The sequence below is a fragment of the Cuculus canorus genome, chromosome 1 (genome assembly GCF_017976375.1).
Source record: "Cuculus canorus isolate bCucCan1 chromosome 1, bCucCan1.pri, whole genome shotgun sequence".
NCBI lineage: Eukaryota > Metazoa > Chordata > Aves > Cuculiformes > Cuculidae > Cuculus > Cuculus canorus.
This window is the reverse complement of record NC_071401.1, coordinates 25,463,647-25,489,060: the sequence shown is the minus strand read 5'-3', so window position 1 is coordinate 25,489,060 and position 25,414 is coordinate 25,463,647. Positions and strand designations below refer to the sequence as shown.

The following is a 25,414-nucleotide window of genomic DNA, read 5'->3' as shown; positions in this document are numbered from 1 at the left end:
AGTGCATGGGATAAAACTTTAGGATTTTGTATTCTATGCATATATCACTGTCCATCTGCATCAGAAGCACGTTGAATGGGAAGACACGCAGAACAAAATTGAAGTAGGCACAACCATGACGATAGAAGATTTGAAATTACTTAAACCTCTGTGAAACACCCTATAGCCCTTTCATTTCTGGCAACTGTATGATAGTAACCCTTTTGAACATTTTGTGATTACAAGTCATAGCTGCCACTGATTCACCAGTAGGGCTGGGTGAATTGCACCGTGTATCAGTGCCACCAGACAGGATGGTACCATTTCCCTTTTGCTGAAGAGAGTGGAACTTAGTTCTGCAAACAGAAGATTACTGGTTTTAATTGAAGGCATGAATGCAACTGAAAAGTAAAATCTTATTAGCTGCATTAAGAATTAGCAACATGGAACAAATTACTCAACATTAAAACTAAAATTGGTACTGCATTTGGAGTAATGATGTACTGATTGGCCTGAGGACATTGCTAGTGAGGCTGAAGTCTTTAAGCATTGGTAAAAGGTACCAGCCTAAGACTTACAGTAAAGTGGCTTACCCAGAACCACAGACATCCTTGATCCTCACTCCTTTCTTATCTGTGGGATACAGCTGTGGCTGAAACCAAGTTAAATGTTCTCATCTTAGAGAAACAGATTGGCAGGGATAGTGAAAAAAAAAAATATCTATCCTCTACATACAGGTCTCAAAAAAAGCAAATCACAGCAGAGAGGGATATTTGAGCCCAGAGAGGATTCATGAAGGCCATACAGTCAAATTATGGGTAGCTGACAAGTAAGGCTTTTTGATCTCCTGGTAATTTAGATTTCTAGAAACATGTTAAATTCTTTCATTTTATGACACATTTATTGGAGATTAGCTACTCTCTGCTGCTTTCTCACCATTGTAAAATCTAATGAACATAGAAGCTAATGAAACATTTTGGAAATGGAACATCACAGAGCTTGAGACTGGAGGCATTATGATTCTGCATGTTAGCATCCCTTAATTACCTCATGCTTATATTTTATAAATTTGACAGGAAGAATCAAGAGCTCACAAGTTGCGATTCCTCCTAGTTGTACCAGTTCCTACTACTTTCACCAAGCAATCTCGGGAACTTTGTGTTCCTTACCTTGTCCCTGTGGTAGCTCAATGATGTCAAATCACAGCCTTGGGATATTTCCTTTTTTTTTAATCAGCCTTATTGCTGATAATGTCCATTAAATGCCTCAGACCTTCATGGTAATGTTCTTTGCTATAAAGAGACTGCAGTGTTACATTGTTAAGTCTCACTGCCCATGGTCTGTGCTTCTCTCCTACTTTGTAGTTTTGTCTTTAGTTATACAATAGAACATATTATTGCAAGATGGTTTGAATGGAATAAAAATCTTATTTTTCTGATATTTTGAGTTGGAAAGCAATAAAGCCTGCAATCAGACCTTAAAATTTACCTTCTGCTTCACATTACCATGGGTATCATAGTTTTGTTCCTTTAATCTTAGTCAGTCAATGGTGCAAGCAAGGACCGGGGCTTCATGATACATTGCTTTCCTTACTGTAGAAACACTGATGTTTCTTCTTCTCTGAACATACTCACATGAGTAAGAAAGGCAGTATAATGCTCTTCTCTCAGGAGTTAGATCTGTTTCTGGTACAGTTTTGGCATAGAAAGAAAATCATGGGAAAAAATGCTCTTCTGTTTCATGGCTTACCAAGGACCTGTTGTATAGTTATCACAATACTATTGATGAGGAGAAGATATGTATTTATTTCCTTAGCAATATAAATACTATGTACAAAATATGGCTTTTAAAAAAACATTTTTTGTTTGTTTTCCCTTTCTCTTTAACCACATGTATTTTTCTTACAGCAACAGGCAGGTTATGGTAATGTCTTAGAGGAGACAGGCAGTGGTTGTGTGGTTACTAAGTGAGATCTTTGCCTGCTGTAGAATTTAATTTTCCAAACTAAATGTGATGACAGAAGTGCATACATAAACTGTTCATGGGAGCTGAGACCTATTTGCAGCAAGCAGCACAGTTATGTTCTGCCTGTGACTGGAAATCCTTTTAAACTCTCTAGCTAGCACCGTCACAGTCTTTAAAGGCATAAATCAGTTGACCCTGATGTGTGCAGCACTGGAAGCTTACCCATATGGTTCTCTGTAGACTGTGCTGTAGCCCATGTCATTTATGAGTAAGCTCGTAACCCCGATAGAAACATGGCACTTGACCAAATATACCTTAGGGTTCATGGTGGTATTCGATCAGGAATAAAACATGCTTGTTTGAACTCTGACCTTTTCAAACTTCATGACCTCCAAATTGGTTTTGAGAGGAAAAAGAAAATTGTACCAAAGAAGTTCATAACTGAGCTTAAAAGTGTTTGTACAAATAGTAATATAAGGAAAGAGAGAAAATTTCTGTGGCACAAAGTAAAGACAAGAGTTGCCCTGAGATCAAGTGCTAACAGCATCCAAGGCTGTATAAACAGGAGCAGAGCCAGTAGAGACAAGATAGTAATTAGACCTCTCTACTTAGTACATGCTCAGCACTCACACATTCCAGCCATGTCTGGAATACTGTCTTGTCACGAATTGTAAATATGAGAATACGAGAGACTTCAGAAAGGAGAGTTTACCAAGCTGTTTAACCTTTTTACTGACAATATCGCAAAGACAAAAATATATAAATCATCCAGCCTGTCAGTTGCAGTGAATACTGAGAAATAATGTGAGAACAATTAATATTTGTTCAGCTTGCTCTAAACACCACTTCACTTTAGATTCTTATCAACAATTTCCCAAGGACAATCAGTCTTGTCCAGTTTGCTCAGTTTGAATCAGAAACTCCCTTTAAGTCCCTCTTAACAGTCAGTGAGGTTACTGAGACTTGTATGTTACAAACAATTTGGTTTTATTTAGAATAATTGATTATAACAGCTCATGACTAATAAGCATTCAGTGGTGGCTGAGGATAAGATATTGTTTGCAAAAATGCATTAAACAACCCTATGTATGATGCAGAACCCAAACACATGCTCACCGCTTTTCCCTTTGTTTACATTTTTCATAATAATTTGCACCTTTTGGGCAGACTTCTAGGTGGAGCTTAAATAACTGAAGTGATTACATCAAACCCTGCTGACTGGTGGAGAAAAAATTTTTGCTTTTCTTGCCAAAACTTAACTGTGCAAGCCCAGTAGGAGTGGTTATGGACTCTCGCCAGTATGTCCAAGTCTCTCTTGTACTGAGGAACCCAGAACTGGATACAGTACTCTAGGTGTGGCTTCAGCAGTGCTGAGGTGAGGGGCGGATCACATCTCTCAACCTGCTGGCAACGCTCTTCCTAAAGCAGTCCAGGATACAATTTGTGTAATTTGCAGCAAGACTGCGTTGCTGGCCTGTGGTTGTCTTGTTGTCCATGAGGACCTCCAGGTCCTTTTCTGCAAAGCTGATTTCCAGCTGTGTGACTCCTAGCATTTGTTGGTGCCTGAGGTTGTTTCTCCTCAGATGCAGGACTTGGAACTTCTTGTTGCACTTCATGAAGTACCTGTTAGCCTATTTCTCCAGCGTGTTGATGTCCCTCTGGATGGCAGCACAACTCTGGTGTATCAGCCACTCCTCCCTGTTTTATGTCATCAGCAAACTTGCTGAAGGTACACTCTGCCCCATCATCCAGAGCATTAATGAATGTGTTGAGCAGGACTGGACCGAGTGTTGACCCCTGGGGTACACTGTTCATTATTAGCCTCCAACTAGATGGTATGCCACTGATCACCATCTTCGAGGCCCAGACATTCAGCTAGTTTTCAGTCCACTTTGCTGTCTTCTCATACATTAACAACTTGTCTAGGAGAATTCTGTGGGAGATGGCACTGAAACCCTCACTGAAGCTCAGATAGACAATATGCACTGCTGTCTTTTCATCTGCCAAGCCTGTCATTTCATTACAGAAGGTTATCAAGTTGGTCAAGCATGACTTTGCTTTGGTGCATCCATACCAACTACTTCTGATGATTTTCTTGTCCTTAACGTGACTTGAAATAATTTCCAGGATTCATTGTTCTGTCACCTTCCCAGAGATGGATTTGAGGCTAACCTGTCTGTAGTTTCACAGGTATTCTTGTCTAGTGTTTGTGAAGATGAGAGTATGGGTCTGTTTGCTGGGTCTTCAGGCACTTATCCTAATCACCATGAACATTCAAAGATTACTGAGAGTGACTTCATGATGACATAAGTCATATCCCGCAGTATTTGGGGAGTGCATCCCATCAAATCCTGTGGACCTATGTATGTCTGCTTTGCTTAAGTATTCTCTAATAAGATCCTTTTCCACCAAAGGTTGATCTTCCTTTCTCCAGACCTTCCCTCTGCTTTTGGGACCAGGGATTCCTGAAAAGCCAGTTTTGCTAGTAAAGACTGAAGCAAAGAGAGCAGTCAATATTCCAGCCTTTTCCATGTCCTGTGGTACCAGGACCCCTACCTCATTCAGCAGTGGGTGCGCATTTTCCCCTCTTCTCTTTGTTCTGTGTGTACCTAAAGACGCACTTCTTGTTACACTTGACATCTCTCACCAGATTTAATTCCAGCTGGACTCTGACTTTCCTAACTTAATCTCCACATGCCTGAACTTGCTCTATATTCCTTCCAAGTTACCTGTCCTTTCTTCCATCTTTTGTGTACTTCCTTTTTGTATTTGTGTTTTACCAGGATCCTCTTGGTTTCTTTATGCTGTACTGTTGTGTTTCTCAGGTTGGTTGAAGTGTTCTTCAAGTGGACTAGGACTGTGAATGTGAGGCTACTTCTAGCTTTGAGCAGGAAAATTTGAGTACAGGTATTCTCATGTGCGACCTGGATTATCCTATAATCCTGTGATAACTATTCATTTCTCAAATTATTGTTTGAACATATGATAATCTGTGTTTCTGCTCCAGGGGTGAGAGATTTTTTTCTTCACCTAGCTGGAACAGGTGGCTTCTTCATAGCATGATATAACACTAGTATGGGCATTCTCAAATAATGGATTACAATATATGTGTAGCCCATTAGGACAATTTACAGACCACTCCTAACATTACCCTTTCTGAGGAGGCTGTCAGTAGTTAGGGGTGGCTAAATGCCCTGATGGGTGCAGCCAGCTGCTGGCCTCCATCTTGCTCAGGAGTGGTAGTTCCCCTCTGTAGCACTTCACCAGGAGCAGTTCTTGCTGGGACAGAAGGAAGATGGTGACACGATGCAGTTAGCCTTTGCAGTTAAGGTTATCCACACGTTCCTTACCTGTGTGAAGAAAACCCTAGATGTAGAATAACAACCTTTTAGTAATTATTCTGATTTCTGAACATTTTGGGTGAAAATTATATAAGGACTATCTTGACTATTGTCCTAGACAGTGTTTTATGCGTACAATAGAAGGATAACCTGGATGTGTGTTTGGTTATTTCTTTTTCAATTCATACAAGTTTCTGCCTCATCATTTCTAATACTATGAGGGGAAATGCACATTCAAATGCAAAATCGTATCTCTAACCTTGTTCTGACTCGAGATGCTTATAAGTTATTCAGAGAACCTCAATGTGTATTAATACTTGAAATAAGATAAGAGTTAAGGTGTAATGCATAACATGAACTGCAAAGCGGGATGCAACTAATGGTTTTCTTTATGTGCAGGAAACAGAGGAAAGCTTTTTACATAGTAAAGTATATCACAGAAAGTAGCTGGCTGTTTTCTTCAGGGACTTCTAAGGTTTTCTGCTAAATAAATTACTATAGTCTAAGCATCATTTTAGCTTGACTGAGTCATTCAACTTTAGTCTGTCTGTTTATTGACCATTGGAATATTCAGTTTCCTTCCTAACTGACTGCTGTGAATGGGGCCCACATTAGGATCACGTCTGAGTTTTACATTATCAAACAGGTGGGCTGTTAGGTGTTTGGACATTTTAATTCTTTGTTTACAGGGAAGGTGAAGATCCTGTTTGCATTTGACATGTATAGACAGTTTCTAGAGCAGCAATTTATACCAATACATCAATGTAAGTTTCCTGCTGTAGTTACCTAGTGGAAGCTAATAGAAAGCTTTCAACTGATTCTTCCTGTTTTCAGCTGATAATTTCCTCTTATAACAGAATAAATGTTTTTCTCCATTTCAACTCATCATTCAGTATAAAAAGAGAATAGTCATCACTGAATCACATAAAATGTCAACAGAAAGAAATTAGCTGCTGCTGGTCATTAAGAAAATAGGAGTGTTTGGGAACAAAAGCTTCTTTGGGAAAACCAGGGTATTTCTCTGTTTTGCTCTGCTCTCAGCTATGCTGGATGTTCCCTCAGTAATGCAACAGTTCTTGCTTCCTTCGATGGCTTGATGAAAGACAAACAGGGCAGCCAAGAGAAATACACTCCATGACATCATTCTCTAGTTTGATATGTTTAAGTTAATTAGTTATGCCCAATTTTATTTCTTTGTTCTGTAATCTTTCTAAACTATGTTACAGGCTCCACTGATCGTCTGTGAAGACTAAATAATGTGAAGGCTTGTACATGTTATTCTCTGAATAGGGAGGAAAAATTCTTGTTTATTTCTCTTAACCTATGTTGAGGAACCTTAACCATGGGAAGAAAATAGGGAACAGGTCTGATACAGAACTAAATGTTTATTGATGTATTTTTAAACAAGTGAAGTATCCTGACATTGTTAGGTGAAGATAGTATAAACATTGCTGCAGGCTTCTAATTGTATATTGGCTAAGAAGTAGAAATCTTTTTTTTCCCCCCGACTGTACAATATGTCCAGTGATTAATTTAGTATCCATTATGAGTGCAAGACATCAGTGTTATGCACACTTAGTTCTTTCATTCTCAGGCCAAGAACCATTTTGCAGGCTTAATGCAAGGATGCCTACAGAGCTGTGTGGGTGTATATGAACTCTAACCTGAACATCTTGCAGTGTTCTCGAGTGGGAGTGTAATTTCGCCTCTTCATTGATTTTACCGATGTCTCATAAGCAAGTAGTGCCATTTCCCTCAACCTGTAATGAATTGCGTGTGCTATACAATGTGGGCTGTTGCTCTTCAGAGGATTAAGCAGGAACAACAAACCTGCTTCACAAACCTTTCGTGAGTGACAGACACCTGCGTCATCTTGTACAGTCTTAACATTTTGATATGTAAAAGGAGCCTTCTGGTTCTTCTACAGGAGACTGCCTGTGCTGACAAAAAAATGCTTACATTGCATTTGGATCTTTTACAAAAACACTACTGTATTACTTGTATTTAAATCTTCAAAAGCAAATACATTTTATGTGTAGTCTCAGCACTGTTAAATTAGGCTGTCCTAAGTACCTGCAGTAACCATGGTATCTGAAAGTCTGGATTACTGCAGCAGTTCTTTCTCTGGGATGTGGTACATACAGTACTTGGATTTTAATAGAGCCATTTATATAGATTTTATGTTTTCCCATAAAACTCCTCAAAGATGAATGAAAACAAGCGTGGGCTAAATGTTTTTGCTTTTCAGTGCTCTTTGTGTTATAGAATCTTGCTGGTTTTCTTAATTGCTAACTTACAAAGTTTCTTTGTCTTTTAGAATGTCGGGTGGTGAAATCCACTTCCTATACCAAAATAGCTTCGACTTCACGTAGGAGCACCACCAAGAGCCCAGGCCCATCCCGACGCAGCAAGTCCCCTGCTTCTACCAGCTCAGGTAAAGCACACAACAATTCTTACTTAACGGCAGCAACCACTCTGTCTCAATAAATTGGGAATGTGTTTAAAATTCCACGTGTCTGTGGAAAAAACATTGTATGTATGAAACAGTTGATAGTAAAAACTTATTTATTTTCTCACTTGCATCTGAGATGAAGCATCCTCATAATATTAAATAATCCTCCGATGCTTTATAAATGATACTCTGGCATCACCATGGTTCAATTTACTTTCTTATCTGTGCATGATTTCGCTGCCAATACCTAAAGACTGACAAAAAGAGATAATATTTGCACTAGAAACTGAATAAGCACACTATAGAAAGGAATCCAAGTTACGTGGCATAGGATTTGTGTCTACAAAAGTTTAATTTCACAATCTTTTTTTGTATTTCGTTTCTGAGGGAGTTAAAGAGGCAGCAGTAAGGAAAGGATAGGTTACAGACACTGAGGATATTGAGGAAAGGAGGAGCAGGGCACAGAAAGAATGATATTACAGATGTGAATACGAGGTGCAAAGAGAGCTGAGAAGGAAATAAATCAGAGTTGGCCTAACAAGCCAGTGGTACAGACTGGAGAAGACACAGCAAAAATCTTTAAAAAGTTCTGTCTGAAGGGCCTTGCTTTGGCTGCTTTTGCAGCTGCTCATACTAAATAGTCTATGACTAGTTCCCCCCTGCAGCTTTTTTCCGAGCAAAACAAATAAACAGACAAAAACAGTGCATTAGATAATTTGCCAGTATTGGTGCTTGAAAGTACAAGTAATACTTGGTGTGGGCCAGTAAAGTAGACCCAGTCCAGCATTTGCCACATTGCTTGTCAATATGGATTTGTGGAAAGCAAACATTAGAACTGCCTGAAAGCCACCTCATTCTTTCTGCCGTAAGTCTTCTGCCAACAGGGAAGTCAACGTTATACTGGTAATCAGAATGGCCCAAATGCTCCTAGCTGGTTTCAAAGAGGGGAGGCATGGACCAGCTGGAATCATATTTTTCACAAGAAGATTAAGCTGAGAAAAAAAGCATCCTTGCTCAGAGAAGGAGGAAAGTGGGAGAGACACGATGAGAGACAGAGGCGTAGGTGTGGGTAGCAGGGCTGGGAGGCAACGTGCCTCCTACACATCCTAAGAACAGCTGGAAGAGAAGAAACCTGAAGAGAGGTAATGGGATTAAGTTTAAATTGTGAGGAAAAGCCCAGAGTAGCTCTTTCTTAAACATACATTAAGTGGCTTTCTTTGTAGCTAGGTGCAACAGAGTTGAACTTTAGCAAGGGAGGCCGTGTTTGGTGCATGAATATTATGATGTCTTTCTGGTGTCTTTTTCCTAATGAATATTTGTTTGGGATTATAGGTAGTGGACACTGGACTGTATATGTTCATTTCTATGTGGAGTAACTATCCTGCTATACATAACAAATGTTTCTGCCATGGGACTAACAACATTTTTGCCATGTTGACTATGTGATACCTTGTTCATTTTGGTCTTGAGAGAAATAGTACTGTTTTTACTTAAACACGCGTGTGTTTAAGTGTGAGTAAATCTTAATTTCCTGCAGTTAAGTTTCACAAAGGTCTGGGCAGAGTACCATCACATCTTCGATAACTGCAAAAGATCAAGGCAATATTTTACAGCTTGTGATAAAAAATGAAAGTTTTCAGTATGCCACAATAATAATATATAACTAAATTTATACCAAGAAAAGAAACAGTGTAGTGGAAATATTAAAAATCCAGACCATTTTGGATGGTTCTGTGCTGATGACAAGTTTACCTATTTTAAAAATATCTTATATAAAACCAATAAATTTACAGGAAATGGGAACATGTTAGTTTGTCAAAAGATGGTTTGTGAACTTGCCTGTTTACACGATCATTTGGACACTGTAATTAAGATTTTCTTAGAGAAAGACATCAGATAAAGTCCTACAGGAATGTATAGCAAGTTAACAGAACATTCTTTCAACTGGTAGACTTGGTGAAGAACTGGCTGAAGGGAAGGGCTCAGAGGGTTGTAGTGAATGGAGCGGCATCCAGCTGGTGACCAGTCACCAGCAGTGTTCCTCAGGGCTTATTTCCAGAGCTGACTGTGTTCAATATTTTTATCAATTATATGGATGCTGGAGTTGAATGCACTGTTAGCAAGTTTGCTGATGATGCCAAACTGGGAGATGCTGTTGACTCCCTTGAGGGACAAGATGCCCTACAGAGGGGTCTGTGTGAATTGGAGCACTGGGCAATGATTAATGGCATGAAGTTTGACAAAAGCAAATGGCAGATTCTGCACCTGGGATGGAGTAACACTGGGCACAAGTATAAATTGGGAGAGGAGTGGCTGGAGAGCAGCCCTGCAGAAAGGAATCTGGGGGTGCTGGTTGACAGTGGGCTCAGTATAAGTCAGCAGTGTGCCCTGGCAGCCAAGATGGCAAATTGTGTCCTAGGGTACATTAAATGGTCAAAGGGCATGATTATCCTGCTCTATCCAGCTTTGGTGAAGTCTCACTGCTTCTGGGCCCCACAGTTTAAGAAGGATGTTAAGGTACTTCAGCGTGTCCAGAGGAAGGCAACAAAGCTGGTGAAAGGACTGGGAGGAATGTCCTACGATGAGTGGCTGTGGAATCTGAGCTTGTCTAGTTTGGAGAAAAGGAGTCTGAGGGGTGACCGCATTGTTCTCTGCAGAGGTGGTGCTGAGGTCTTCTCCCTGTACCCAGTGATAGGATAAATGGGAATGGTTCTGCTCCAGCACCTGGAGCTCCTCCTTCTTCATTGACCTTGGTATCTGCAGGGTTGTTGTGAAGTGATCAGGCAGTTGATCTAGATAGCCACTGTATGCCCTTCCCTTCCCTTCCCTTCCCTTCCCTTCCCTTCCCTTCCCTTCCCTTCCCTTCCCTTCCCTTCCCTTCCCTTCCCTTCCCTTCCCTTCCCTTCCCTTCCCTTCCCTGCCCTGCCCTGCCCTGCCCTGCCCTGCCCTGCCCTTATGCCGTTTGATATTAGACACTGAATTAAAAAAACACGACAGTTGAAAGTCAAGTACTAAGTCTTACATATTCTTAGACAAAAAACAAAGTTATCACACGAAATGCAGAAAATACGTACAGATTTCACTGTTCTGCCATCCTAAATATGGCCTAAAAATATTGCCTATTATACTACTGCTAGAGTTTTTTCTTTCTTTAGGGATAAATATAAAAAAATACTTGATAAAAAGTAGATTTTTTTTTACTCTGATCAAAGGCAATGCATACCCATTTGAAAAAGAGAAAGGTGTATCATTTTGTGAAGTGTTTTATCATAAAAGAAGATTGAGAAAGGTAGGAATAAAGGGCAGGCAGAAAGCATTATGGATAATGTACCCTTGAGAAAAAGCTAAGTGAGCTGTATGGAGAAGAATGTGTTGCTAATTATAAAGAATCTGATTCCTCTTGTTTGATTCTTGCTGCGTTCTGAAACGTCTGCACATTCTTGCTATGCAAAAAGATCAGGTGCTTGCCTCAGTCATCATTTCATAAGGTAATGTACATAGATAACTACCTGAGACAAAAAAACGGAAAGGTGCATAGACAAAGACTATGTTAATAAATGTAAAAATCTCGAAGTTGGAAATTAAAACTGATAAAAATCCTAAAATGAAAGGATATCCTTGAGTTACCTTTGATTCTTTCCTGTATGCATCTGTAGTATGGTATAGTCTTTAATGTAGATATTTGACAGGTTTTTTATTCTTATCCAGCACGGGATAACTGGTCAGGATTCATCATTTTTAGAGTTCATGAAGATACAGTCTTTGTGTCATTTCCCTATTGTTAGAGAAATGGATGTGTAAACGAGGCTAGGACATGTTGACAGTCTGCTTTAGTTTAGGGACTTAAATATCACCCTCAATAAGTATTTCCCTTTTTTGACACAGAATTTCAAGTGGTAGTTGAATTAAGGCAAACTTTGGCTTGAACCAACCATTATAAATGCAATAAAGGTCATTAATAACTTGTGCTGAGCAAATAGGGGTATGGGATGATGAATATTCCCAAGTTTGTCCCCAAAGCTTCTGAAGCTGCTTACACAAATCAAAGGGGTTATTTTGGGGGACTGGTCAGTTTGTTGGTTTTCCTTAATGTCTGTGTCTCATTTTAACATATCTGAGTTTGGAACAATATCATTTTACCAGAAGTGGTGCTTTGAAAATAAATTCAGTAATGTTAACGAATGATTTTAGGCTAAGTTCTGCTTGAAGGTCCTCACTTGTAATATGTAGAGCTTTCTGTTTCAGTCTCACCTTGTTGTAGTCATCCCTCACTGTGTGCGGGAGCAGGGAAAGGATCCTGAGTGTCCCTTTTGCTTGAAAAGCCCCCAGCCACTGCTCCGGAGAGACATTTCCCTCATCATCTCATCTGGTACTGGGGCAAAAGGCTCTTGGTGACATTCCTAAGGATCTTAGATAACTTTTACCCTTTGGAGATGCCTTTCTTCCTCCATCACCTCTAAAGGCAGCTTCCTTGGCCAGCCTGAAAGCCCCATACAGAACATGCCATAACAACATCGTTGGGCTTTGCAGGTACATGGCCATAGGCGCAACAGCATGGGAACAACAGGGAAAAAAATACTGTCCCACAGGCTCTGGGACTCAATGCCGTGGCAGCATGTGGAAAGGGTGGAGCTGTAAGTAGAAAGCATGCTGTAGGGTTGCAGAGGAAGACTCTTAGCGATACCAGAGGCTACACAGGTGCCTCAGTACCACACAAATTCAGATCTGTGCTCTAGTTAACTGAGAGCAAGGAGATATGTGTCACTCTGTAAGGGAGTGGGAGACACACACTCCTTATCCTTTCTTGACATAGTTAAGCAGAATGTATGCCTTTCTATAGGTGGTGTTCACCTTTCTTCCATTCTTGCTTTCTCCTTTCTTTTTTTTTTTTTTTTTTTTTTTTCAGATTATAAGCTTAATGTGCTTACATTTGCCTGGTAGACTCTCTAGCTCCTGAAAGCAAATATATCCTTTTTTTGCATAAAAACACAATACTTTTTTTTCTCAAAAGAGTACATGCAAGCTAGGAAGATATGTGTTAAGCACACACTTCACCCTTATTATGTGTTTTGTTAAGTCTTTTATTTACATCTGACAGTGTTTCAAAACAGTACCACAAGACAGAAATCTCACTGCAGGAGGATTGCTTTCTGTTTTTTTGCAAATGCATTTCAGGTATTGTCTGCTTCAAAATGCTCTCAGTCTAAACAGAGGAGAGAAGCAGGGAACAAAGCAAAGAAGAGAAGCAGAGAAAGGTAGTGTGACCTCCCAGGAGGCAGAGGAATGAAGTCTGGTTCCAAGTGCAGAAGATAATCCCGCCTCTGTTTAATTTTTCTGATGTCTTCTTGAAACTTGTAAAGCATTTTGATGTTTTTATTGGCATCAAATATTAGTTGGGAAAGGACATCATAAAAGAGATGTTGAATTTCAGTGAGATCTGGTATCAGCCTGTTGCTAGTGACTGAAAATTATGAATGTCTGGAGGCTTTTCAGTAGCTGTCAGTTTCTGTCCAGCTACCAATTAACACCATCGGTGGCAGCCTCAGCACAGGTGAAGAGGTGGTAGATGGAAAGAAATTAGCCCTTACTTCTTAATGATAAATATTTTTAATCAAATCAAGAACAACATGAGATGGCTGGAATAATTGTACTCCTGGTCCATTAAATTAAGGAAAGATACTGCATTTGGGTGAACTCTGTTTTAGCCTCTGAAATCCCACCTCTAATTTTCAGGATTTGATCTAAACAGAAGTAACTACTTCCTTTGTTTTCAGTTGGAGCACCTCCTTCAAAAATTTCTTTCTCACTTCTCCTCCATCTAATCTATCTCATTTTCCCCTCAAACTATCACCCAAAATATTTCTGATACTTGAAATCTTATTTGTAACAGCAATTCAGGTTTGATGTTAAGAAGAGTTCTTTAGGAGTTTCAGTTATGTAGCAAGACAGGTGTCTATTTCAAGAGTAACTGGGTTGATGTGTATCTATCCTGAATGACAAAGACAACGTATGTGAAGAATGAATAGAGCAGGTGGTATTACCAAGGGCTGCGTGTTTTTTTTAAAAAATTGCAGCTGGGCAAAGAAATAGTGAAGCTACATGTCAAACTAAAGCCTGATCAAAACTCTAGATGTTCCCCAAAGAAAAAAGTGGCTTAGGATATGGAAATTGGATCTTATTGAACACTTTGCTAGAGCAGATGCTTGTGCTTTTCTCAGCTACTTAGTAAAATAAGAGGTGGATGTGTTCCTTTGCAAGAAGATGTGTTTTCATTTAGTTTGATAGTTCATCCCTAGGCCGTTATCCAGAAACAACCCATCTTCAGCCACCTGACTGAAGAATGTCTTTTGGATCCCAAAGGAAGGAATATGACGTATTATATTGTCTTTGGCAAGGTCACATGTTTTTATTCACACTGTTATAGGTACTCAGCTGACAGATTTTGTAATAAATATGCTGAAGCGAAACTTTCCCAAAGCCAAGAGTACAAGCCCATGGGAGCAATGGAGTCATCCTACAGATCCAGGGATTTCCAGATGATTTTTACTTTGATCCTGCTTCTCTTTAATTCTTTATTTATGGTGTTTGTATTTGATACTAGTCATTAAAAAAGTAAGTTTTATAATTTTATATCTTGTAGTAAAAATCAAGAGTTAGTAAGAGAGATAGATTTGGTTGGACTGGATAGTCTAGCCCTCTTTAAGAATTAAAAATTTAAATGCTGAATGAAGAAATGTCCTCAGAGCTGGTACTACATTCGTATAGGCTGATTTGAGAATCCTAGTCTTTCCAATTAGGGAAAACAGTTCAAAGAGAGATTTTCATTAAACCTTACATATATGTAGATGCTCTCTAGATCAGGTACATATAGCCAAGATCATAGATATCAGCTGTACTCTGATGCACTTACTCACCTTCTGAGGCTACAAGAAAAAAAAAAAAACAAACAACCTAATGTATTCCAAGGAATTGTATTTTCAAGGAAGCCTCCTATCTTCTGAGATATGGTGCGTCTGCAATATCTACATGTCTTCAGCACTTCTCTGCTTGATAATTCTCACCTTCAGGTTGAGATAGACATGTCATCATAGTGGCCAGTCCATGGAGATCAGCATGGGCTGACTGTGGAGGGGGGATTCACGATCCCTGCTGAGCTCTGCCCTGCTTGGGTTACATGTTGCAGCTACCACAGGTACTGAAGACTTACAGGGACTGAAGTATTGGTGACTGCAGGATGGGAGTATAAACCTGACCTGGGGGTGATCCCTTCTGCTGACTTTTCTGTTCTGTTGATCTGTTGATGAGGTGAAAGCTCTGTATGGGTCTGTTAAGCCTTGAATTTAACGGCACAGAGATGTTCTTTTTGTACCTGCATAACTTTTGACATAAACTTTAGCAAAGATTGAATGCAAAAAGGACAGTTTAGCATCAGTTAAAATGAATATAGTACTGGTTATTTGGGATTTTTCTCAACCTCTTGCATGCTAAGATAGAACCTAAAAAGCCTTGTCTTTACTGAGGAGTGATAATGAGGGTCCTTGCTTAATGTGATACTCCGGACAAGCTCTCTCCTTTCAATGAAGACAAAAATCATGAGGTGTATACAAGTACAATACAGAGGTAGAAGGAATGAAAAGGCAAGGTATGGTTTGTTCCTTAATGACTTCTTAACTACATAATCTTATTGAGACAAAAATATTGTTTCAGAAAGGACAGTGACAATCTACAGGAGTAGTTGAGACATGGTTAAGTAGTGGTCTCACATCACCATTTTCTACCTAACGGTTGCTAAATATGACCTACTCATGTTGTTGTGTCTTCTATTGTGTCTTTTTAGGTTTGGCTGTTCTAATCACAAATAAGTTGTGTCTGTGTAAAAGCCTGAACTGTTTCTTTCCTTTAGTCTTCTGTTTCCTTTTCACATACACTTTTGTTTGGCAAACCACTTCTGTAAACATGCATAGTTATTTCAACATGGTTTGTAGAGTGCACAGGTGGTTTTATAGCAGAGTATGATTTTAATACAGTGCAGTGGCATTAGCAGCTTCTCAGACTGGCACTTGATACTTTAATTCAGCTTTTTTCACTTTTTGTAATTGCATAATAAAAAGATGCCTTATCAAAATGTATTTATTAGAATGCTATAAGAGTACTTTTTAATTACAGCATTTTCCTGAGTTAATAAGCATATTCATATGAAAACCTATTTTCGTTTATCTCGGTAGATTATGGTTTCCGGCCTAAGTGTTATATTTTGTGAGGTTTTCTACCTTTATGTGTGTGCCAGGTGCTGGGAAAACAAATACAAAGACAGATTCTTGCCCTGCTGTGCACCGTCAGGAAGACAGGACAGTAAGGGAAGGAGTTTACAGTTCTATATGTTAGCTCAGAGAAGCCACAATAATTTTGTTATTGTTTTAGCATTTTAATATATATTTTACCTGTGAAATTTTGAACAGATAAATCTTTTTCATGAGACAATGAGAGGGTGCTGTATGTTAAGCTGAAGTCTCTGACCTCTGCCATTTTGTGAATAAAAAGTGACAAGAAACCTCTTGCATTGCTCAATAACATGATTAATCATAACAGTTGTTTACAGTTTATTGTGTCTTTATCTGACCTAGAGTTCCCTGTAGGAACATGTGCTCTATCAGTTAGTATGAATGTAGTGCAGATACCTGGAGTGGAATGGGAAATTATTAGGAATTACTATTTCTTCCTTTTTGTGATGTGTGTCTTAATCATCACATTAATAATATACTACAGGTATGAAGAGCACCCAGAAGGCAGACGACACAATGTACATGGAGAGTTCATTCTGCCACAATTTAAAGCCTAAGTAGGCAAGTGGTAGAGATGACATGACTTGCCTGATGTTGTGCAGATGCTTGTAGAGAGATGGGAACAGAGCCCACGTCACCCAATTCCCTATTCAGTTTGATTAATGTAGACTCTCTGTGGCCTTCAGTCATCAGAGTTTATTCAATGAGTACTGTGCTTGTAATAAAATCCAACAAAATTGGTAGGTGAAGAGAATTTTTATGATTTTGCTTCATGTCCAGCATATCCTAAACCTCTAGGTGCCTGGGTTTGATTCATCTTACTTAGCTTTAGAAACCTGCACCACAATGGACACCTCCAGTTCATCAGGTCTGCTTTAGATGGTTGCTTGGGGATTATGCAGCTTGTATTACGACAGCAACTTGGTTAAAATAAGGTTTAGGAAATTACTTCAAATGTAGAAGTCTACACACAAGGCATCTAAAGACTGATAAAGGAATCTCATCGGCAGTCCTAATTGTCATCTTTAGTTTCCTTAACAGCTCTCCATAGGGAGTCATTGAATGCTCACAAAAATCCTGGTGTGTGTTTTAGGTACTTAGCACCTTTGTGTTTTGGATATGGCTAAGGAGGTGAGCAAACTGCTCTTAAATCTCCTGAGGATCTTGGTCTATTCTTTGTGCTCTTGATTTCATATATTACAGGCAGCCAACACAAGCACAACTAACATAATTTTCCTTTTTAAAAATTGCTGTTGGGCAGAAGACTGGATTTTAGCTTAAAGGCTCTGGATACTCTGGTAGTGGCAAGTGAAAAATTTCTGGCGTTCATAATATTTTTTCATCTAAAATAGATACTCATCAATGTGGTATATGTGGGAAATGATCAAGTCAAATACAAAATGCCATCTATTTATCTGGTTACACTTGGTAGCATCAAGTCTTCTGGACAGAATAATTCTAAAAAAAACTATTGTTGAAAATTAGGGGGGAAGGAATCAATCTGTTAAGAACAGGAACCAGTGCCTAGTCCTACAGGTTTTATTAAAGTGTATCTGTTATCTTAAATTTTCTAATAATAATTACTAAGAATATTTGCTTAGTTTAAAGAGAAAGCAGAGCACTAGTTTTGTTACTGAGCAGTCCTGAGGACATAATCCGTGTGACTAGTAGTAGTTTAGTATTAGTTTCTAGATAATACCATATTTGTTTATAAGAATCCCTTTAAAACTTTAGAAGTTTGAGATTCCAAAAAGCTCATTTTTTAATCTCCCCATGTTGCTCTTTCCCTAAATGATTTCAGAAGTATTGATAATAAATTTGATTTTAGTCTTTCTCAACCAGACCTGTGGGGTGTTTTGCCGAATACTGTATGAACTTCAGTGAATGTGTCCATATGTGTGTGCTCTCCCCCACACACTTAGTAATTTGAATCGGTGCGGATATGTGCAAATCATTGTCCTCTGTACAAAGAGAATTTGAAGCCTAGATAAGTGGAATGGTTTTCCATAAAAGCAACCTATTTAAATCCAGTTAGTGTGTCTTGTTGTTCATATGGTTATAAAATTATATTGCATCTTTGCCTTAAACAATGCCTTGCGCAAAGTGATGTTGAGATTTGATCACTCGTAGCACCTAAGCATTATTAAATGATCATTATTTATCATGCAGTATAAAATGGTTTATTGATGTGTGTGGTATGGTGGGGATAAGACTTTCTTTCTTATAATGTGTGGGCCCAGTATTAGCCAGTGATAACAATGTATTATGTAAAAGTAAGAAAAACCATTAAAAATGCTTAGTGTATTATCCAAAGGAATTATCATTTGCTAGATTGCCAGTCGGCCAAGGTTTTACAAGAGTTATTGTCATTTTGATTTTCGGGTGAGTCATTTGGTATATTGCCCCCAAAGGCACCTCATTATGATTCAGTGCACAGCATATAAAATTGCTTCGGCTTTCGGGGCTCCATGGAAAGCAAGTGGGGGTTGCGGTGGCTCAGCATTGTGAAGTGGCAGCATTATGCTTAATTGACACCTTTGATGTAGCCCTAAGACAGCACCTGCACCTCCCACTGCTGCTCTGAAGACGTCAGCCTTACGCAGAAAAAGCTTCTGCTTATGAATCCTGCATCACGTTCAGCTCACTCTGTGAGCAGCCCCAGCTATCCTTAACTAATCCCATTGCTTTGCAGTTTGACTACAGCTTGGCTTAGTACAGAGCAGGATTTTTGCTGCTTGCTATTACTAAGTTAAACAGTAAGATTTTGCCCATGTTAGAACTCATAGAAGGTAAGTCAAATGCCTTGTTGATATCCTAGTGTGTAAATATTCTCCTAAGATTCAAAATCTGGGAATATGATTGTTGTTCTTTTATTTCCTGGTGCTGATAAATGTGGACTGTGATATAACAGTTGCTTGTTTAAGAATATTTACATATATATGTGATACATGCTTTGTAGTGTTTTTATCGATTCTTCAGTGTGAATATTATTGATAGCCTCTCCTGTGATTGCTTTGTAGTAGAATTCTGTCCTCTGCTGGTATTGTTTTGTTAATTTAATGGATAATGTCACATGCACGCAAAAGATGCTTCTAAGGTGATAGGCACTGATATATATGAAGGAACTTACTTATCTGAGGCAGTGATGCTTTGCTGTAAGTCAGACTTGAAGTGTTATGTCCAATTTACTCTAAAAAGCCCTTCTGGGTTAAGTCTGAGGTGATGTTTGGGTCAGATAGTGTTGTAAAAATCTCTTTAGAAGAATAAGTGAGGAACAGCAAGCAGCTGATTTGTTCTTGCAAGCAATATTGCTATTTATTTTTGGTGTGTAGCTGTTCAAACCATAACTAAATGGAATTAAAATCTTTACATATAGCAAAGGTCTGTTAAGGTTAACAAAGCACCTTCCTCTCCATCACTTTCAAGAACAGTAACAATATAGTTTAAGAAAATGTGATTACACTCTCTGCCATTGACTAAACAATCTCGTAAGTTTTGTTATTTGTTTGAACTCTGTATAAAAATTGGCTTCATAAGCCAAAACTCAGTGAAACAGTTCATTTGTGAATTACTTTAATGTTTAAAACAGTAAGCAAAAGCAAATTAATCTGTTCAACAAGGAATTAAAAGAAATATGTTGATTTAAGTATTTCTTTGGTTTTAATAATGCTTTATATTTATTTTTTCAATTTATTTTCGTTTTAGTGAATGGAACCCCTGGTAGCCAGCTTTCTACTCCCCGCTCTGGGAAGTCTCCAAGTCCATCTCCTACCAGCCCAGGAAGCCTACGGAAACAGAGGGTAAGGAAATAAGGAAACTGATTTCTGAGCATGGCTGGGGAGAACCTGGCATAGCTGTTAGCCGATAGCCCTCTCTCCAGTGATTCTTTGTGTGTAGAATTGTAGGGTGGAAGAGTCTGGCTACAGTCCTTGTTGTGTTTGTACAACACTGAAATGGAATACAACTGTTCTGTGTCTGTCAAAATGCTAAGTGTGCTGGGGACTGGCTTATCCTTGACAGGTAAAACAGAGGTATCTTTCACCTTTTTTACAAAACTTTTTTCTTTTTGTTTTAGTTTCTTTTTCCCAGCGTTTCACAACTGGAAGGAAACATTCACGTTGTCAGACGTTTTTTTGTTCTTAATTTGACCATGGGCTTTATGTCACTTCTAAAACCTTTGATCTTGAAGCAAGATGAAAGAATGCACTGTGGAATTTAGCTGTGGATTAGCTGTGGTATCATAGGCTTGTGCAGTGACGATACAATCAGTACTAAAGCAGCATGAGACTTGTCAGTCACTTTGCTTGACCAGAGTTATTAGTGGCTGTAGGTTCCCCCTAGTATAGAAGAATCTACAGTGTACCTAAGCATCTGGAATTAAGATAGTACCTATGTTACTACTGTAACCCTTTGACAAAGCATGACTTGTTCAACCCAAAAGGCTCCACATGCTGATACAATTAATTGTATCTGTTCAAAAGCACTGGGACAGATGTCTACCTGTCTTCTCTTCTGCTATTTTCTAAACTGTGATCAGTTCTCAATGAAAACTTCCCTAAGGCAGTACTCTGTATTTCTGTGTTTATAAGCACAGTTTGAACGCATCCTTTTTCTGCCTTTTCAGTTTTTAAATAAGGACATGATTTGTGTCTCTCAAAGTAATGGGATTATGTACAAAACTGTCAGTGCCTGACTCTAGGGGCTGGTGAAGACCTGATTCCTAGAAAGCCAAACCAGGAATAGCTGTAGTATGTCACGACTCCCTTCTAACCTGTGTATCCTTCTTCATGTCCAGTGGATAGCACAGAGATGAGGAATTGTGCATACTGAAGTCTTACCTCAGGATAGGATACAGCCGTGGATGGGTTCACGCCATGAGTTGTTTATAGATATTGAAGCTGACTGTTATCTTGCAGTACAGAGACAGGTAGTGAGTGACAACTTGAAGCCTCAGGGTAGTGTCATGTGTTTCATCATCAGGTACACAGAGAGTAAAGATGCAAGTTTCAGCTGGGTAAGCTGGTACTAAAATCTTGAATGCAGTATCTTTCATGCCTGTTTGTTCTTACTCTCAAAGCTTATTAATGAATCATTAATAAGTCACTGAAAAGGGAACAGAGAGTCTTCCAAATGAATTATACATTGTTAATGTAAGGGTGTCTGTTTAGATGGATGATAACAGTGTACAGTGGATTTCCGTTTGCTGTAGGCTGTTTCTTTTCATTGGTAACTTTCCTTCCTCACCACTGATGCTCCTCCCCCACAGTGAAGAAATGGTTTTATGTTGATATTCGTAAATGGGTGAGTGGGAACCATGTGGTCAGCAATATTAGACACAAGGCAGGTTTGGCCACAAGGTTTCTGACTTTCAAATGCGAAGAGGAGAGCAGATGAGCTTTGTCTTATCCAGATTCCCTATGTGGAAGTGTAACAGAATCACTGAGTGACTGTATTATGGATGCAAAAGGCTGTGTAGCGGTAACGTAATCACATAGCTTAGTGTACAGAAAATAAATACTGAAGTAAACTACAGGAGAGAGAAGACATTGTTAAAGAGTTGAATTCTCTCCTCAGATATTCGTATCCAGTCCTCTTGATCCTAGTACGGTACCTTGTCCAGCATTGTTTTAAACAGATTGTTTTTTTAAACCTGGTAAAATATGGAGCATACATGTGAAACTAGATTGTAGTCATATAAAAATACATTGCAATAATATTTAGGTTCAAAATCAACTACTCAGAAGTTCAGTAATGGAAACTGTACACTTGCTCTGAGAATTTATTTCGACTCCTTTCATGTTCAGGTTGTGAAGTGAATGACCTAGAAGTTCAATGTAAAAACATAGGATTGTGTTGTTGAAGGTCATAATGAGTATTCCAATGACTAAATTAATTCTATGAACAGCCATTAAGCAGTGCTTACTAATCCTAATTTTCTTGATAGCAGTATAAATCATTTTCTCTTTTGATTTTGTACCATCTTTTGTATGTTGCCATTTAGATTTTATTTAGAGGACCGGTTATTTTATGTACCATATTATCATAAACCAAATTTGAACACAAAGCATTTTGCTTTGTCTTTAATGGCTTCGGCTACATGGCTGACAAGGAGGAGGTTTATTCCCTAGGAGATTGTTGAAATGGGATAGACCTGCAAGAGAAAAGAGACTGATTTTAGTGCCCACCTTGTCCCCACTGTTGAGAGGTGAGGTATTCCTGTCCCGAAAGAAGATTGTTGGCTGCTAGAGCCACGGTCTGGGGCTGAAGGTGGGAGCTACTCCTATAGAACTGAAATAAGATGCCAGGTTCTGGGAATGCCAGCTCACCTGTGTAATTATTTTTTTCTCTGCCACTTTCTTTGTGCAGTTAGAGTTAGAAGAGTGCCTGTTCCCTCATGCGATCTGGTGCATGGGTTGCCAGTGGTATGTGCTGGGTCTGGAAGACAATAAGAAATGTTGACTGTAGCACAGCCTGATTCCCCTTGACATAAGTAATCAATCAGCTCTTCAGCATCCTCATCCAGGTGCTATGAGAGATTTGTAGGCTTGGTATGTCAAAATGCTGAGGGGTCTGGGCAGGCTGCCAGTTTTTTTCCTGGGAAATACGGGTGAGAGGAAGTCATGCTTTTGAATTCAGAGGCACAAAGGGAAAGTACTTGCACAAACTGAGGGATTTCTCACTGTGAATAATAAAGATCTGTAAAAATAGTGGAGATGGCAGAATTTTCCAAAGAAAATATTCCTTCTAATTACAGAGTGGGGATCAATCATCTTACTTACTGACATTTAATCACTCACCTTTTTAAAAAAATAACTTCTGGCCCTTGGTGTAAGGCTTTCCATTGATGTAAATAAAGCCGAAAATGCCGCTGTGGTACATACTCATAGAAACTACGCTTATAACCCTACAGACTAAATTTTGTACCCTCAAAATCCAGGATATAAAAAGATAAAGTTTTATCCTTTCTCATTTGAATATGTGTGTGGCTGAGCTGTTTCCAGAAATTCAGTAACAAATGAAAGTTGTGTTTTTATAATCTTGGATGAAATTCAGTCTATATTTGAGGAAAGTCAGATTGGAAAGATTAATTTCGTGAGTGTAATACACAAGGCCGTGTATTATTCCTCGTGTTAACGAGGAACCATTTATCAGCCATCTGAGCTAATTGTTAATCATTTATCAGCTTCTGAGTATTTTAACTTGCAGGCTGTGTAAAATAGTTAGGCCTTCTGGTAGTTAAATTGTTTCCTTATATGTATCTTTAAATAGGAAATTACGATTTTTTTTTTTAAACTGGTATGTACCTAATTGTCTGTTTCCACAGAGAATGAAAACCTCTGAAATTCAGGTTTATAGCAGTTGAACTGGAGAGTTATTGTGTTGCACATGCTTAGAGTTCCTACCACAACAGAGTACAATTAATGATGCTGTCACAGAAAAGGTGACATGGCAATCATAACAATAAATACAAATAATAGCAACCCCCACATTGTGTTTAACTAGTTTTTATAATACTTTATGAGCTTATTTTCCCCCTGTCTTGTAGTAAGAGTCATTACTTCAGTTAAGGTGGACACATTCTATACCTGATTTTCTTTTGCTTGCCATTATTTTGGATGTTCTTTTCTACTACTCTAGAGACTGCAACCTATAGAATAATTAAAAAAAATTAGAATTAAGGTATTTCTTGACTAATCAGACAGTGAAATTAAATTCTATGTATATAAGATTTTTTTGAGTCATATGTAGCCACGAAGTCTTATTCATTCAACAAGTTTTGTCTTTGTATTAATCTATGCAAAACAATGAATAGATTCACCTCATATTTCTCAAAAATACAGCTCTTCAGCTAATTATAAGCAAGGAAAATTCTTGCAGAAAGGAGAACTTTTTAAAAGTTTCAAGTGTTTAAAATAAATTAAAGAAGTAGAGAATATGATCATGAAATCTTGTGCATGATTTTACTTTAAAACAACCATAGAGTTAATAAAATAAACACAAAAATATTCCCTAAGTATTAAAAGTCAGTTCTCACAAATATCTTCTTTGTAAGTTCTGAGTGTTTTTATGAGCTTTTTTTATGTTCAGAGGAATAAGCAGTCACCTGGAAGATACTATTTAAATGTTTGGTGCGTTACCCTACCTAACAAATCAAAAGATTTTTTTTTTGTCATTTACATTAGAAATTCCCAAGCTTTATATGCTCAAAAGAAATTTCAATAATTAACTAACTAGTTGGTATTCAGAATGACATGGTATTGGCCATGTAAAGTTCTTGTTTTGTCTAGATTGTTCACAACAAAATAAAAATATATTTAAGATTAAAATTTTCACTCTGCCAGTCTAATATCTCTGCTGCTGTATGTACACTTGCCCACTGGCAGAATACATGCAGCGTAAACATCCCAGGGAGTAAGAAAAACCCTTTAAGGGACTTAAATCCCTTTTATAAATTGCTCAAAAGTAAAGCATAAAGCTGCATAGATTATTGAGATCCTTGCAAATTTGCCATTTGTAAAGTGTTCGTTTTAGGTAGACCTTGTTTTATAGTATAGCTTTTAGATTTGTTTATTTTTTTTGTGCCTCAGTTATCTTTCTGTGATTAAAAAAGCCCAAAAAATCCCAAACCAAGGTTAACGCTAAAGCTGGCTCCATCAGCCTTGCCATTCTCATATGTTCTTGTATTTTGTCTTGTAGTTGTTTTGTTGTGTTTCATAAATACGTTTTATACTTAAAGGATCTGGGTACTTGCCTACTTTCTGCCCCTCTAAGCCGTCAGTTAATTCACCTTAAAAAGACAGCACTGTGTCCTTCGCTGCTTCTCTTTGCTGAACTTTCATTCAGTGCTATTGTCTATCTTTGCATGGATTGTTGTGCTGTGTAGGTTGGATAGGGCAATGTATCACCCTTAACACCTCTGGCATTTGAGGATTATCTTATCCATCAGAGGATGCTTGGAGTGGGTGTTGAAACACTGAAGTGGATCCATACAGTCAGACTCTTCCTGCTGTTGTGAGCTGGTTGCTTGGCTACCATCAGAAAGAGACAGTGATGGGGGGATTTTACGTGCTTTCTTTTTTTTGTACATACACACAGACACAGAAAAACTGTGGAAAAGAGATAACATTTTCAGTACGGTATAGATAATGGCAATATTCAGTGTCAGCATTCTGGGGCTCAAATGTTGCTGGATCCATGCTATATCACCACTGAGTGGCAAGGTTTTATTACCTTGTGTGAGGCAAGCACTTAATTTTCTACTGCTGTTTGCAAAACAGCAAAAAAGGAAATATATTCTCTTTAAGATTAAATTCATATTGCCTGTTTTCCAAACAATTAGGAGACTCTCCAGAACAGAAAAATATTGTTTTAATGATGTTTAATAGGAAAGAATC

At 38.5% G+C, this 25,414-nt stretch overlaps 1 protein-coding gene across 5 annotated transcripts in view; it reads left to right on the top strand.

Annotated features, from left to right (window-relative positions):
* The window catches only part of DCLK1 (doublecortin like kinase 1), a 262,831-nt gene that overhangs the window by 173,782 nt on the left and 63,635 nt on the right, over positions 1-25,414 (top strand). For 4 of the 5 annotated variants that reach the window (XM_054068052.1, XM_054068059.1, XM_054068042.1 and 1 more), the window contains exons 5-6: positions 7,603-7,719; positions 19,725-19,819. In XM_054068052.1, coding sequence (XP_053924027.1) covers positions 7,603-7,719; positions 19,725-19,819 — 212 coding nt within the window. Of the gene's footprint in view, positions 1-7,602; positions 7,720-18,514; positions 18,809-19,724; positions 19,820-25,414 lie in introns of those variants that run through there. The other variant, XM_009568683.2, reaches the window with a different exon arrangement.